General features: G+C 46.8%; 1 protein-coding gene across 1 annotated transcript in view; it reads left to right on the forward strand.

Moving 5' to 3' along the window:
* The window catches only part of MGAT5 (alpha-1,6-mannosylglycoprotein 6-beta-N-acetylglucosaminyltransferase), a gene marked incomplete at both ends in the record, with an annotated part of 168997 nt that overhangs the window by 121757 nt on the left and 29955 nt on the right, over window positions 1–17285 (forward strand). Inside the window, one exon of the mRNA XM_080917587.1 lies at window positions 14434–14583. Coding sequence (XP_080773713.1) covers window positions 14434–14583 — 150 coding nt within the window. The remainder of the gene's footprint in view (window positions 1–14433; window positions 14584–17285) is intronic.

Genomic DNA, 17285 nt, shown 5'->3' on the forward strand with positions numbered 1-17285 from the left:
ACATATGAGCATCCATATACACAAAAGCATGATTAATAAATATATAGTACCATAATGCTGTTCTTCATATTGTTAAAATGTTGAGGATCATAGCAAGCATCTTTTTTCTCATCCCCTAGAGGGTCGCACTCTGGGTCTACATCTTAGACTGGTCAATATTTGGGGTTCCAGTAAAACAGTCTACAAACGAGCCAAACCAGCCAAATACCGCCATGCGAAGTGCAACTTCCACTATTTTTGAAAGTCAGAAAATACAGGAATTACCTATTTTAATATGGAGGTCGTTTTGTTTCCAGAAATTACATTTTACTCCAATCACAAGCCTCAGATGTTACTGGAAGGCTCTAGGTTCGGGAGGGTGAGCCCACTTCTCAAGGGCTTCAGGGTCCTTCCCCCAGCCTGCTATTCGTCCCTGGGGTAGGTCTGTGTTAGTCCCGGTGAGGGTGAGCAGAGCCAAGAAGCAGGGCATAGTAGGAAGAGTGGAAAGGGAAGGACGTGACATCTAAGAAGACATTTCCCAGAAGCACAGCAAGCCCAGCTCTCCTTGTCCCTCCTGCACACTAGCCCTTCCCGCTTCCACACGAGAGCCCCTCAGCTTCACGCTTGTAGCGCACCCCACTTCCTAAATTCATCATTGGCCACACTTCATACTCCAGTGTGCTGATTACAGCCATCACTTTTATTTCGCTGTCTTCATGTTTGCAAGAAATCAGGACTAGAGGGAAGACATTACAGACGGCTTATTTGGAGGGGAGGAAAGGAAGGATATTTTTAGCTCCTCTCACAAATCAGCCATCCCTTTAAAGGCGGCTGTCAGCTGTCTTTGGAAAAAAAGTTCTGCCTCTGCCCTTGAATCCGAATCTCAGTCTGTACACCTCTACAAAACAGAGATTGTGCCTGAGATGTAAACAGAGCTGGGAAGGGGAGGAATCTTGGGTTTTAAAGTGGCTTGGTCTGTCACCCGTCAGGTCCTAGCCTCCAGTCGCAGCGTGCTGACGGGTGGAATTCTGAGGGGAGCGATTACACATTACCGGTCTGCACATCCGTCATCCTGAAGCCTGGGCATTAGCACTCACGGCGTGGGCAGAGGCCTAGGAGGGGAAATCTAACAGGTGTGGCACTTCTGTGCTCTGGCTGGAGACTAGAAATTTGCCACAGCAAATGTGCAGCACTGTAAAAGCAAGCCAGTGCAGCAGCCGCTGACATATGTGGGGAGCCCTGGGTCAGCAGGCTCAGTATCTGTTACGTCTCAAAACTGCAGGACAAATGGCTAAGTGAGGTGCTCACTTAACACATCAGGGGGGACTCTGGCCACCGGTCTCCCTCTGTCCTGCCCACCAGGACTGTTACAGCGTCATCCTGGATCGCTCCAGCCCCTGAGCTTCTTCCCTTCCCCCAGCCTCACCTTCCTAATTAACCCAGGGGTTGTGCTTATGCGTCCTTTTAGGTCCAGTATATTCTTTTAGCTCCTACTCCCCTGTCTTGCCCTCACTTCTCCTCACTCCTCCCCCATCTCTTTCCACTCATGGCCCTGTTCAGCCCTCAGTCTTCCAGAAGCCTCTGCCTGTTCTCTTCCCTCATATCTGCAATAATCTCAGCTATATCTTGGGATGTCAGATCCGTATTTTTCATTCTGTATCAAGTAAGCAATATCGGATCTGCCCTTGGGTCAGTTCTGGGGCCTGTGTTGTATTCTAGGTACAGGCATTTGGGTATAACTCAGGAATGGAGGGGTATGTGCAGAAAGAGAGAAGAAGTGGGGGACAGGGAGTTATGACTCTCCCAACAACAAACTTTAAAAACTGTCTCATGCTTCTGCGAATGCCCCCTGAAATACTGACACAGGCTTTGTTTGACTTGGTTCATTGGAAATTGAGTTCCACGACAGGTGGAGAGTAGGGTGGAAAATGTTTGTTTGTCTGTTTGTTTGTTTAGAGAGTTTTTTTTTTTAAACAGGGTCTGCTCTCAAGAGCCAAGGTGGTCTCAAAAACGTATTTTTAGACCTGGCTGTTGTGTTTTATAAAAGAAAGGAACCAGGGTATGTTTGATAGAACAAAGTACGGTGAGGTGGGAGGGGTACCTCCCAGGGCCCATGCTGAGGGCATCCCTTCCCCCTGAGGGACCAGCCGTATAATTGGTGTAGTGTATAACTGAGTTTGTTTAAGGCATGGGAAGGGGAGTTGAAAAGGGAGTAGGGTTGGAGAAGGACAGAGTGGGGGGAAGGAGACGAGAGGGGAGGCTGGCCAGGAACACAGTGAGGGGGGGAGAAAAGAGGGAAAAGGGGTTCAGAGAGGGAGGAGGGGCCAGACAAACCCTTTTATAGCCAGCCAGGTCTGCCTAGCTGTAGCCAGGTAACTGTTGGGTGGAGCCTAGAAGGAAGGCTAAGACCAGCTAGCTTTGAACTCAGGAGCAGTCCTGATTCAGCCTCCTGAAGATTGGGGATTACAGGTATGATCCACTGTACCTGGCTAATGGGGCAGTGGTTTTGGTGTGAGGGGAGAGGGAGAGAATATTTTTGTTTGTTAGCTTGGGTGTTTGTTTTTGTCTGTTTGGTGCGTGTGTGAGTCTACATGAGTACAGGTGGCCATGGAGGCTACAAGAAAGATCCCTGGAGCTCAATCCACAAGGTTAAGAACAGGCTCTAGGAGCCAAGCGTAGGCGCTCTCTGAGAGTAAGGCATGCTCTGAACCTCTGAACGATCTCTCCTGCCCTAATGGAACAGTTCTAAGAGGTTGGTTTGTTTTGTTTTGTTCTGGTTTTTAGACAGAGACTTGTGGAGCTCTGGCTGGCTCTCAGCTCACTGTGTAATCAAAATGACCTTGAACTCTAGATCCTCTGTGTCCCCACCTATTAAATGCTGGGAATACGGATGAGCACCACTGAGAGAGCCCAGGTGCATTCTGGGCATGCAATCTACCAACTAAGCAACAGCCTCTCCCCAGAGTTGTTTTTCTTTTCACAGGAAAAAAATTAAAGCTTGGAGCTTGGGAGCTTGCCCAAGAACCCACAAATTAGTCACCAGACTGAAATAAAAATGTGGATTATTTTAGACCAGCAAGATGGCTCAGCATGTGGGGCTGGAGAGATGGCTCAGTGGTCAAGAGCACTAGCTGCTCTTCCAGAGGTCCTGAGTTCAAATCCCAGCAACTACATGGTGGCTCACTACCATCTGTAATGGGATCCGCTGCCCTCTTCTGGTGTGTCTGAAGACAGCTACAATGTACTTATATCAATAAAACAAATAGATAAATATTTTTCTAGAAATATATGATTCATCAGGTAAAGGTGCTTGCCACCAAGCCTGATGACCTGAGTTCAAATCTAGGGACCAGGGACTGACATGGTAGAAGAACTGAGTCCCCAAATTGTCCTCTGACCTCCATCTACACACACACACACACACACACACACACACACTAAATAGATACATCTTCTAAACTAGATTTTTTTTAATCTGGAATATTTGTTTAGCCCTCAACTTCTTACCATGTTAAATGTAGCTAGAGTCCCAAGATCATAGGGCCAGGGCCATGTGGCTACCTGCCTGTTTACAGCTTCTCTCTCGGCCTCACACTAACCCGTGGAGGTGCTGGTGAGCCTGACAAGCCTGGGATCTGAAGCAGTGCTGCCCACCACATTTCATCACGGTTACAGTGAGTGTTTCGTGCACATTCAGTGCTATCTTACACGGAATCTGCCACCTTCTTACTGTGCAGGCACACCGTCACAGTTGTGACCTGCCTGATTGTCTGGCCATCCTGATCTCCCCAGAAAGGTGATATTTAGTAGTAATTTTTCTCCAAAAGGAAGGAATACCTCTAAAGCCTTGGTATAATGGTAGGATGAGTGTGCACGCACACACACGAGCACACACTTGCCTTTGTATGAGCCTGTGGATGTCAGAGGATAGATAACATTGTATGTCTTCCTATTCTGCACCTCACTTTCAGATCTGCATCTCACTTAAGTTCAGGATTTCTGCCAGGCTGCCTGCCCAGTGATCTTCGGGGTGGAGATGCTCCTGTGCCTGTCTCCCCGGTGCTGGCATTGTAGGCAGCTTTTATGTGGTGCTGGGGACCTAAACTCAGGTCCTCATACTTCTGACATGTTCTTTATACCCACTGAGCCATCTGCCCCTTCATGGGATAAATTCTTAGTAAAAAGTTTCTGCCCTGTACTGTGTGTAGCTGTTCCTTCATGTCATGCTGGCTGTAATGGCTTCGGTAGTTTGGATATCGTTGTGTGGGTTTGGTTGTTGTTTATATGTAAACCTGATGTGATGAAGGGTTGGAGGGGCACCTAAGCCATGGCACACATATGGAAATCAGAGAATAGCTATCTTCCACCAGGGCTTCTAGGGATCCAGCTCGGGCCTCCTGGCTTGCATGTCAAGTGTCTTTACCCTCTGAGCCATCCCTCTGTCCCCTGGCTTGTGTTTTATGTAGTTAAAATCAGGCTTGCATGCACACATAATGATGATGATGATGATGATGATGATAATAATGATAATGATGATGATGATGATGATAATAATAATAATAATAATAATAATAATAATAATAATAAAGTGGCCTGGCTTAATCCCAGCAGTCTTAGGGGAGCTCTACCTTGTATAGGGCCATCACCTTCCACACACACTTTAAAGAGCCTCGCTCGGTCTCTCCCTGGAAACTGCTGTGAAATTCACAGGGAGAAGCCACCCTTCACATCAGGCAGGGAAGGAGCTGTTTGTCTGAAGCAGCACTGGTAGCTAGCAGCTGCCAAGGGAAAGGTGGTTATTGGAAACTCGCCATGCCTGGGCTTCTACAAAGAGCAGACTCTGGGTGTAAGGCCTTGGCCTTCCTTTCACTTGACTGTCACCTATCCGGTGAAGTGTGTGCCCGAGGCTCAGAAGCATCTTGCTGGGATCACCATCCCTCTCCGTTTTCATCCTCTGACCTCGAATAAGGCGTAACAGGGAAGGCAAAGGACCCTGTGTGCAACCCTGCCACTCCCAAACTTGGGGGAAGAGCAAATTGTGTCTTCCTGCACCAGACACTGTGCCGCACACTGTTTCTAGTCCCTACCCCACACACCAGTACCCACAAGGTCCTGTGAGTATGCTGCTTTCCTAAACCTCATAAAAGTGGACCTGTCTGAGCCATGATGAACCGGTTGTCTACCTTCCACCTGAGCGCCCCTGGAGCATTAAGCTGAAGGAGCTGGATTTCACAGGCTACAGAAAAGCCGACTGTCTGTGCCCTTGCACTCAGTTACCTCTCTGCTCTTTGGATTCAACTTGGGACAAACTTTCCCCCTTAAACAGTAAAAAAAGGCTTATCCTTCCGTTACTCTGTATCCCAAGAACAATCCCATTGTAGTAATTAAAGTACCCACTTTAGCTTAATCACGGAAACTCTGAAGTCTTTGAAGTTAGGTTTTCTTCCTTGGCTGCCAATTTCTGCTTCCTCCCAAGCGTTCTCACCTTTCCCAGCCTCCTCATCCTTTCCCACCATCCCCCTGCTAACCCCCACCCAAGCTCTTTCTGGGACAAAGTGGGGAAAGGTCTGGGTCAGGAATGGGAAACAATCGCCCCAGCAGAACAGACACTGCCCAGTGCCCCACCTCCTGGGCTCTCCAGGCGACAAAGCCACTTTTCTCTAGTGAGGTTATCAGGGCTTCTGGGCACCCTCTCTGCCTCCAGCCCCCATGTGTCACCAGTTTGTATTATGTTGCTATGTGGCTTTCTTGGGTAGTCCCTCTATTCGGCACCATCACAATCCTGGGAGCTCAGGATCTGACATCCATCCGTGTGTAACAGAAGCTCCTGGAGGAGGCAATGAGGCTCTTCAAGTGGTTCCCTAGAGGTCCCTACCTGGCTCCGTGGAACTGGGAACTAATCCCTCTGTAGACATCGTCCTTCCTCTCTTGGGTATGTCATAGCTAGTAGCCATTCATAGAGTCCCTGTGCCTCTTCTGCCTCTAGAGGAGGGCCAGCTGCTTATTTAAGGGATTCATGGGCTCTTGTTTGCTACTGATCTCTGGGGTCTGCACTTAACAGCCCTTCACACCTACCTCCAGTGTCACCTTGACCCTTGTGAGGTTCCCTGGAGATGGTCACAGGATAGCCCTGTGACCTCACAGGCCTCCTTTGTGAGAAAACAGCAACCTCACCCTCAGGGATGGAGTCTTTAAGTCATGGATTCCATCAGCCATCCACCAGTTCTCTGGGAAGTCTATAAAAACATTCAACTTCACGAGGCTGGGGAGATGCTCAGTTGACAGAACATTTGCTGAGTGCATGCATGAGTCCTGAGTTCAGATGCCCAGCACACCTGTAAAAGCCCAGTGTGGTGACCGGAATCCATACTGCCAGTGCTACGGGCTAGATAGAGGCAGGAAGGTCCCTGGAGCTCAGTGACAAACCAGCCTAGCCAATCTGTGAGCTCTAGGTTCAGTGGAAGACCCTGCCCCAAGAAACAAAGCAACGGCAACTGGGAAAGACATCTAGGACCCACATTTGGCCCACACACACACACAAGTATATACGTACATATACATATAGACATACACATATAGACATACACATACATATAGACATACACATATATAGACATGCACACGTATAGACATATACACACATATAGACATACACATATAGACATATACACATATAACATATACACACATATAGACATACACATATATAGACATACACACATATTGACATGCACATATACAGACATACACACACATATAGACATACACATATATAGACATGCACACATATAGACATGTACACACACATAGACATACACATATAGACATATACACATATAACATATACACACATATAGACATACACATATATAGACATACACACATATAGACATACACATATATAGACATGCACACATATAGACATATACACACATATAGACATACACATATAGACATACACATATAGACATACACACACATATAGACATATACATATATAGACATGCACACGTATAGACATATACACACATATATAGACATACACATATAGACATATACACATATAACATATACACACATATAGGCATACACATATATAGACATACATATAGACATGCACATATACAGACATACACACACATATAGACATACACACACACATAGACATACACATACCAAAAAAAAAAAAAAAAAACCTCCACAGACACACAATTACACACTTGGATGTTACCAGCACCCTTCTAACTTTCCTTTGTGACAGCTTTCTCTTGCCCTTGAACTGTTCCTGGCTTTACTGTCCAGGCTGATAGCAGGCCGCATGTGGAGGACTCACTGATCCTGAGCTGTGCCAGGGAGCTGGTAGGCTTTGCTGCTGGAGGACTGTGTCAGTCCAGGTAGATTAAGGGACATCGTGATCCGTCAAGTGTCTGCATCTGCACTGGGGAACAAAGAAACCAGCTTCCCAATCTGATGACCTCCTGTCCTCCTCCAAGCTGAAAGCGGGGTCATGGTAAATAAAGGGTTTCTTGTTCTTGGAAACCTACTAGCAGCTCCCCAGAGCTCTTTAAAGGGCATTTGTTAGATGCAGAAAACCCTGAAACACAATGTTGGAAACCAGGAAGGATGCTAACTAGGTAGTTCAGTAGGGATGTGAGCAAGCATTGGGTGGAGCTGGGCAGACCAGTGCAAGCATCTGTCGTGCTAGAGTTCCTCTCTATGGCTTGTTCCTTTATACCTTCGAGGCTGTTCTTAGCACCACAGTTTAAGATACCTTTATATCAATCTCATGGTTCTAGTATGCATCTAACGGGACTGTGAGATTTCATGGTCTGTTCATAGGTTAGAAGTGTGTCATTGAGTTACAAAGACAGGAGTTATCACCCTTCTCAAACCACCTGTCAGCCACTAGTGTGTGTGTGTGTGTGTGAGTGTATGCACTCATATTGCGTTTGCACGTGTATGTAAATGTGGACACAACTGTGTGTGTGGAGGGAAATAGCGTAGCTCTGTCATCACCCACCTTACTCCCTCGATCCAAGTTCTCTTACAGAACCTAGGACCTGGCTTGCAGCCAGGAAGCCCCAGCATCCTCCTGTCTCTGGTTTCCAGCCTCCAGGGCTGTGCACAGTTGCATCTGAGGCTTCCCATGGGAGTTGGGACTCAGGTGGTCACACCTGTGCAGCAAGCGTTCCACCCCACTGAGCCGTCTCCCTAGGGCATTGCTTTTATTTAGGTGGCAGTTCATGAGGTGCCATACAGATGAGGCATGTCCGGGGCCGAGTCCAGCCGTGCCTGCAGTAGGGAACAGAACATTGTTAAGTAGTGAGGTGTGTAGCACCCACTGCAGCCCAACACCCAGAATAGCACCGTTTCCCAAAGAAATTGATGCCATTTTCTGTACCATTCTTATTCCTGGGCCACAAGAGGTACTGGCTGAGAAGCTTCTGATCCTCCGGTTCCCAGGGTCACCTCTCACCCAGCCCTGGAGAGCTCAGTGTTGCTTAGATTGAAGTGACTTCCCAAAGCTCTTAATATCTCGCCCCGCTCATCCCTCCAGCTCTGGCCAGAAATAGCCAGGGAGCTCTGACAGCCGTCCCCTTCTTCGCTCTCCCCCTGCTCCTCCCTCAGTGCCTCCGGACGAGGTTTGGTGGGCTTTCATTTGAATCAGTCAGATCAGTTTTTAATGAGACTGTAAGCTAGAGACTCAGAAACCTTAGGAAGGAGGCAGGTTGCTTGTCTGAGGCCTCACAAGAGCGTTTCATGCCGTGGCTGTGAGCAGGGATGGAGGTGTGCTTCCGCACATGCTCACGGCACATCCTTCCTCCTGCATCTCAGATCAGTAGGCGATATCCTGCAGTTGGAGAAGGAAAGTTTTTGATGAGTGATCTTATCCCATTTCTACACACACGCATCTACTTATGCTAGGAAGGGAACCCACTACAGACTAAACTAACAACTGCATAAAAATACAGCGTGGTAAACCAGTGAGTTTTTATTGCGGTCACTACAGAAGAACGAGTAGAAGTTACTTATAGGATCAGGCATTACATCCCAGAAGAACCCATGCCAGCATGGGAAACAGCTCAGTAAAGCAGCAGTTCCTGTACGCAGCTCAGCAGTCTTGAGAACTCTACTCTGCAGCTGAGCTGATCAGTCTCTACCACAGTAGTTGTTTCCTGCTTGTGTAACTGCAGGGGGCCCTCAGGAATCTGGTGAATGACAGAAGTGGTGAGTCTGTGGATCTCCTGCGTCTCATGACTATGGTTGTAGTTACCTATGCTTGCCATCCCAGCCCTGGAGAGCTGAGGCAGGGGGCTTCCCTGCAACCTAAGTAAATCAGCAAGCTCTCCAAGAACAGGTAGATGGCATCCAAGGAACAACAAGCAAGGTTGCTGTCCTGCTTCCACGCATGCACACGCACACACACAAAGTATTGCCTTAGCCAGTTTTTGTTGTTATAAAAAAATGTTTCAGACTGAGAAGTCTGGGAACATGGTTGTCATCTGCTCAGGGTCTGCCCAGGTTCTCTAGCTGTACTGTAAAAATTGGGGGCTGCATGAAACCAAATAGAACAAGTGTACTAGCTCAGCTTTGTTTGGTTTTTGGATGGGGGGGGCATGTATAGAGCCACTGTTCCATTATGAGGTTCATATCTAACCCCTCAGACTTCATCTAATCCTAATTACTTTCCAAAGGTTCACCTCCAGATACCACCAATATGTGAATTTGCAAAGCATGAACTCTTGGTAGACCTATTAAATCATCGCTGACATCAAATGCTACCCAGATTTTCAGGTGTATTTCAGGTGTTACAATCTGGTGGTATTTTAATGTAGCAATCCTGCATCACAGTTACCACTCAGGCTGTGTTCATCCCTATAAACCATCGCTCCTCAGTAACCCCATCTGGAAGCTAATTTATATCACCCTCATGCAAACTTTCGAACTTGAACTACAAACACCCACATGTATAAACACTATCCACATTGATTTCCATGGTTTTTTTTTTTTTTCAAATGGAGCATTGAGGCATGGTAGTTATTTTGTAGTAAGGCTTGACACTAGTCCTTCCTTGACATGTCAGACCTTTTGAGCCACAGGAAGGTCTTTTAAGATGCTGGTTGTAATGGATCAGTCACAAGCCTCACAAGCAGGAGGACCTAAATCTGGGTCCTAGAGCCCATGTTGAAAAACAGTGGCACACAATTGTAATTCCAGGACAGAGGAGAAAGAGATAGGAGGGGCTTGAGGTTTTTTCACCAGCTGGGCTAGCACAATCAGTAAGCCCCAGTTAATGAGATACCCTACCTCAGAAATTAAGGTGGACAGCACCATATTTGTGAGTGTGCGTGTGTGCATGTGTGCATGCGCGCACGAGCACACAGACATACACTGATAATGATATTAAATCCAGCAGAGTTCAACTGAGCAAGGATCAGAGCTTTGAGGCTGGACCAGGGGTGGGGAGCGAAGATGGGCTCAGGCATCTGTCCCTAATCTCTCCCTCAATCCAGCTGCTGGCTTGGCACAGTTTGAGTTTACGAAGCTCACTGATTGAAGGGTCACTGGGTGTGTGAGGTTTACAGGAGATTGGTGCCGGCTGCTGAGAGTTTACAACCCAGCCCAGTGTGCTGTTCTCTCTGGTTCCTGACTGACTAGAGGCAGTGTGACCAGCTGCCTCCTACTCCGACCAGCATGCCCTCCCCACTGACAGACTATATGCCCTCAGTCATGAGCCAAAATCAGCTCTTCTTTGCTTAAGTTGCTTGTCTGGTCTTTAGTCTCAGCAGGGAGCTGTCTGAGAGTCTCTGGAGCAACTCCATTTGGAATAGAAACACGGTTCCATCTCCCAGAGTTTTACAAAACTACCACAAGACCGTATGACAAGATCTCGATTCCTGTAGTCCTAATTGCTTCCAAAGGCCTACCTTCAGATACCATTACCATGTGACTTTCCTAAGCATGAACACTAACTGCACTAACTAGCTGATACCCTAAATGATGGCGAGTTGTTGATTTGTGACTAGGTTGTGGGAGAAAGAAGTGGGGTTTTCCGTCCTCTCCAAGATCCGCTTCCCCGTCCTCTTCTGCTCACCTGCCCGCATCTCTGCAGTTAACAGTCTAAATCTCCTCTGAAGGGAATCTCTTCTCAGATACCACCTCACACAAGCACCCTCTGGGACTTGTTGAGCCTTTTCACCGTTTTCCTCCTTGCCTAAGCCTTCCTGCTTGGAACACTTCGAAGAGGCCCTGCCTTTCCTTGACTCCATCGCTGTACAAATGTGACCTCCTACATCCTTCCTTTCCCAGGCCTTTGTCTGGGATCCTAATCTTGAATCTGTCTGCAGTGAAGGGGTTTAGACTCAAGTGAAACCACATGGGTGCTTTGCTGCTGTGGCTTGCCGCAGGGGCTGGGGCCTCCCCAGCCAACAGCTGGCTGTTAGCAGGAAAGCCTCTTTTTGCATAAGGGACAGATGACCACATGCACTTCCAGCCCCACTTCAAAGCCAGCAAACTGACCAGAGAGGTGACACAAGTGAAAATGTGGGGTGGATCTGGGAAGAGTCGGGGTGCCCAGCACCACTGCTGCGACGGTATCCAGGGCCTTGGGAGCGTAGAATGACATGACCACAGCTTGGACACTGGCTTCTCCCCATTTCTCTGCCTTTGTTTTGTTTGTTTGTTTTTAGGTGTCTTATGTATTATGAAATATAATATACTGGGGGTATACCTGGCAAGCCCCTGGCAAGCCCACACCAAGTTGCCCCCCTGAGAAATCACAACATTCAACAGACCGGGTGTAAAGGGGGCTGGGGGGAGGGGATATGGTCTGGAGAAGGGATAGAGGCAGACGGGAGCAGAGCCTTGAGGGCAGAGAAGGGGAGACCGAGAACAGGAAAAAAAACAAAACAAAACAAAACAAAACCGAGGAGAGAGAGACCAACTGAGAACAGGTAGGAATGGGGAGCAAGGAGTTACAGTAGGTAATGACATAAGCGGTTGCTAGGTAGGTCCCTGGGAGGAGCCTGGGGAAATTACTTATAAGCCTATATTATGTGGCTGAGGCTGCACTGACTAGAGGAACGTAGGGCCTCATGCATGCCAAGTGCATATTCTAACACTAAGCCACATCCCAACCACTAATCCTCCTCCCTCTCCCTCTGTCCCTCTCCTGTTCTTTCTTGGCCTTTTCTTCCTCTTCCTTCCTCTTCTTCACTGTCTCCTCTTTCCCCTCCCCCTTCTGCCTCACCTCAGTATTCTCCATCCCACTCCGTATTTCTCTTGCTCTCTCATGGAGAGCATAACACCTTGTTACCTGTGCTGACTCCATCACCAGTGACCTTTCATCCTCGGCCTCCTGTTGTGCGTTCTGAATGTTGGAGAGGATCTACCAGGCCCTCTGAGACTTCTAGCTTCCCGGGACACTGGGCTGGCCAGAAGGGAAATCTGCAAGGTTAAGGAGCCTCTTGCCTGCTTCTGAAGAAATGGGGATGAGATTCTGAGAATGCAGGGTGTGGGTAGAATTTACTAGATGCCCAGCACAGGAGCCAGTACCACAGAACCCTGCCAGTTAACTTATAGGAGGTAGATGATCCCAAACAGGACTCAGGCTTAAAGTAAGAAGTCGAGGCTTATAAACTGTTGCAGTCTTGTTTGGTTAGGGGGCCACATCCCCAAAATCAGGTCAACAGCGTGCAGCCACACACACCAGACATGGGGTGGGACTGAGCCTGCGTTTCAGGCATTTGCTTTATTCGTAGGCTGGCCTGCCGTCAGAAGGTTATCTACTAGTGGTTGTTATTCTCATGCATAAAATAAGTGATTTTAACTTGAATTTGGCTTTGAAAAGGTTTCCTCCAATGTCGGAGGGTATGGTAGTCACAGGACAAGGACGACACCCAGAGAGGTTTAGACAGCTTTATTTGTGTTCAAGTCCATGCCTCTGCACTCTGGAATGCTAGCCCTCCCCAAGTTCCTTAACAGTCTTTGGTCACAAACTGGCTATTATTAGATTTGCCCAGTGTGCGGTAAAAAAAAGACACTCAGAATGGGAACTTGTGTCCTACTTTGACACAACTGGAAGCCATTACAGAGCTTGAATCCTTCAAATCCAAAAGGAAGCAGTGGGGAGGGGCAGGCCATGTACAACCCACTTGTACTACTTAGTCACACACACAAACACCAGAGGGAAGTGAGAGGGACCTTGTCTCCTTACCACAAGTGGTTTCAATTTCGGACCCTGAAAACCTGTGCCTGCAGATGTGAGACCTTCAGTTCCGCCTCTGATGAAAAAAGGTTGAGTGCCCTCCACTGATTCAGAGCACCTCAAAGTTCCCACTTAACACATCTGTCTCCCCTTGGCTCACCTGGGTATTCTCAGCTCTCTAGCTTTGGTCCACAAGCATCCTGAGAGAAACCCTCCTCTTCCCCAGTGTCAGAATGAAGTGGGCTGCAAACTCTGACAGCATGGGTTAATCATCACTTTAAAGACTGGCCAACGGGATGTGTGTATTATCTGGAGACAGCTTAACAACTCAGGATAAATATTCCAGGCCAGCTGACTGCCTTCTCCAAACCTTCATCCCTGCCCCACCACACACAAACTTCCTTCCCAAAAAAACAGGGTGAGCCAAAATGCAGTGTGCTGGGTCTACAATTCCCCAAATCACTATGATATTTGCAGACACTTGGCCATGACTGTTGTTAGTCTGTAACATTTTACCATATTGTGAATATACATACATACATACATGCATACATACATACATACATACATACATACATACATGCATGCATACATACATACATACATATAATAATAATAGTATTAGCATGATTAGGTACATGGTAATACACACACGCACACGCGCACACACACACACACACACACACACATACACACACACGATTACATGGTTCTGATTGCAGACTTATACAGTGGAAATATGACTGTTTCTGCCCTCAAGATCCAGACAGATTCCTATTTTCATGTGTGTTTTTATCTCTGCGGTATGTGTGCATGTGTGGGGAGCACCCATTTCAGTACTTGTACATATATGCATGTGGATGTGGGTACATATGAAGACCAAAGGTTGACACCAGTGTCTTTCCTCGTCATTGTTCACCTTAGGTATTGAGACAGTGTCTCTCACTTGAACCCAGAGATCGTGGATTTGGTTCATCTTCTAGCCAGCTTACTACAGGGATCCGTAGTCCCTGCTTCCCTGGCTCCAGGACTGCAGGCAGGCCACCAAGCTGTATGTCACCTACTGGGCCATGTCTCCATCCCTAGGCCAGATTGTGTTTAAGATAAGTCTCAATATTGGCGTGTCCCGAGGCCAAGATCTTAACATTAACCTTTCTTATCTCTGTGCCCTGCAGCTCTTCCGAGAGGTCTAGCCTACCAAGCAGGTCCTTTTACTAATGCACTTTCTGCTACTGTCCCCTCTCTAGAATAAAAAAATCTACTTGGACATCATTCACACGTACATGGAAGTGCACGCCACTGTGTACGGCTCCACTACCAAGAACATTCCCAGTTACGTGAAAAACCATGGCATTCTCAGTGGGCGTGACCTGCAGTTTCTTCTCCGGGAAACCAAGGTAACCTCCCAGCAGATTCATAACAAGTTACAGGATTGTGGGTTTGTTTCCCCTGGCATTGAAATGGGTTCAGAGTCATCCATGCTTTCTTCTCATGGTACAATAGAACTTTAGGCAATAGGTTAGGGATATAGCTCAGTACTTGACCAGACACACACTCACAGACACACACGCACACACACAAAACCAGATGTAAGTAGTGCTGTAGTGTCTCAACGTTTAGTAACTATTGTTACTTGTTAAAATAATTCATGTAATGATTCCACAGGAACATTAGCTTGGGTTAGCCTAGCTATAAGGTTTCTTGGGCATTTGTGTAGACATACACACATTACAATTAAAGACCCTTTACATGTGGTTTATTGGTATCTGTTTATTGGTTCTAAAGGAGAAAGGTCCAGGCTGAACATGATGGAACATGTTTATAATCTCAGTACTTGGGACTTAGAAGCAAGGATCAGGAGTCCCCTCAAATATGTAGGGAGTTTGTTGCAAGCCTAGGACTATGAGACCCTGTCTAAGCTTATTTGAGAACTAGGCAGTGATATTCTAGAGTAGCTATTGAAAAAAAAAAGTTCATAAATTATAAACTGTGGCTGCTGTGAGTTCATTTATTGATTCTTTTCAAAATGTGTTTTGCAATTAAAAGTTGTGTGTGTGTGTGTGTGTGTGTGTGTGTGTGTGTGTGTGTGTGTGTAGATATATAGATATATAGATATATTCACCAGAGCTTAGAGGTAGCGCTTACCTAACATGTGCAAGGCTTTGGGTTCTATCCCCTGACTGTGAAGGACTTTTCTTATGCTGAGTGACATGTGAGGGGCTGCAAGTGGAAATGTAAGGCCAGGGATGGCCTTGCTCCAGGGATGGCCTCCTGATAGGGTAGCAGAGGCCGCAGGTCCTCAGGGAACCAGGCCCCTGACATGCTGCCCTCACACCCTTCCTCAAATGCAGACAAAGTGCTGCTGACCCAGGAAGCACCGTAGAGGGTTACGGAAGACCTGCAAGGTGGCCAAGGTATCAAACCACCTGGCCTATGGGCCCAAAGGATCCAGATTCAGGGAGCCAGGTGGCATATTCAGGAAAAAATAAATCCAATTTACCTATATGTGCTATTAGAATATGACATTTGGAAAGGAAATGGGATCTGACTGTCACACATTGGGTTCAAATCCTATGGCATCCTTGGACACCCCTGAAGGTTATTTATTTGCATATGTGAACGTGCACATGTGTTTATACATGAGTGTACATATATATCTACACATGTGTTTACATCTATATTGAGGCCACAGGTCAATCCTGGGTATTATTTCTCAGGTACTGTTAACTTTATGGGTTTTTTATATTTATTTTATTTCACACACACACACATACATACACACACACACACACACACACACACACACACACACACACATACACGTGTGCCTGAGTATGTGTGTGTACCATGTGCCGAACCTCTGGGGTCAGAAGGGTCAGGCAAACCACAATGTGGGTGCTAGAAATTGGCCCAGGTCTTCAACAAAAGCAGTACGAACTCTTAACTGCTGAGCTATCTATCAAACAGACATCTTGGGTTTTATTTTATATTTTTTATTTTGTTTTCGCTTTTGGTTTAGACGAGATTTCTCGCTGGCCTTGAGCTCCCCAAATATGCAAGGCTGACTGGACAGTGAGCACGGGTACCCAGCATGAGGATCACAAGCATGCACGAGTGAGCCACACTAGTGACACTTATTTTATGTGCCACACTTATGTGGCTCTGGGTGTTGAATTCTGGTTTAATCTTGAGCACTTCACTAAAGAAACTGTTTCTCCAGCCTAAGACTATAGTTTTAGAAGGTGCATCTGGCAATAGCTCAGAGGTGAGCGGCGCAGACACCACTGTGGATTCTACACATCTGGGCTTCCCACAGTAACCTGGGATCCAGTCATGGAGAAGGCTCTATCTCCTGATGCTTACTAACTGGGGATTTAAGCCCGGCTGGGCCTTTGGCATACCATCTTCATAAACACCCACTCTTAACACTTAAAGGTCAGATTAAAGAGATTACTGAGAGTAAGGTACTTAACCCAGAAACATGAAGAGTTTGGGTTTTGAAGACCCACCTAAAGCCAGATGTGGCAGCACACATCTGTAATCCCAGTGCTTTTATGTTAAGATGGGAGGCAGAGACAGGGGAATCCCCAGAAGCTAAATAGGCTAGCTAGTGTGTCTGCAGTGAACATGTGGTTCTTTTTCAAACAAAATGGGAAGATTGACACCTAAGACTGTCTCTAGACTTGCATACCTGCGCGTGCACACGCACACACATACACACACAAAGGAGTTTTGTATTATTTTGTTTATAAATTTGTTTGTTTGGTTTTGTTTTTGAGACAGAGTTTCTCTGTGCAACAGCCCTGGCTGTCCTGAAACTCACTGTGTAAACTAGGTTGGCCTTGAACTCAGAGAGCCTCCTGCCTCTGCTTCTCCCTCTTGATTGCTGGGCCACACAAAGACTTTTAAAAGGTAGAGTGGGGGTGAGCCACACCCATATTCATGCACACACACAATAGTGCAAGCTTCTTATAAACAGACTCTGACTGTTCACCAGGATAGCTGTCTGGTTTTTGTCTCAGTTTCTCAGTCTGTAAACACAACTGAGTCTTTTTGCCTCCAAGTGATCTTGTATGAGTCCAGGAATAAAATACTTTGC

The sequence above is a fragment of the Micromys minutus genome (assembly GCF_963924665.1).
Source record: "Micromys minutus genome assembly, chromosome: 6".
Taxonomy (NCBI): Eukaryota; Metazoa; Chordata; class Mammalia; order Rodentia; family Muridae; genus Micromys; species Micromys minutus.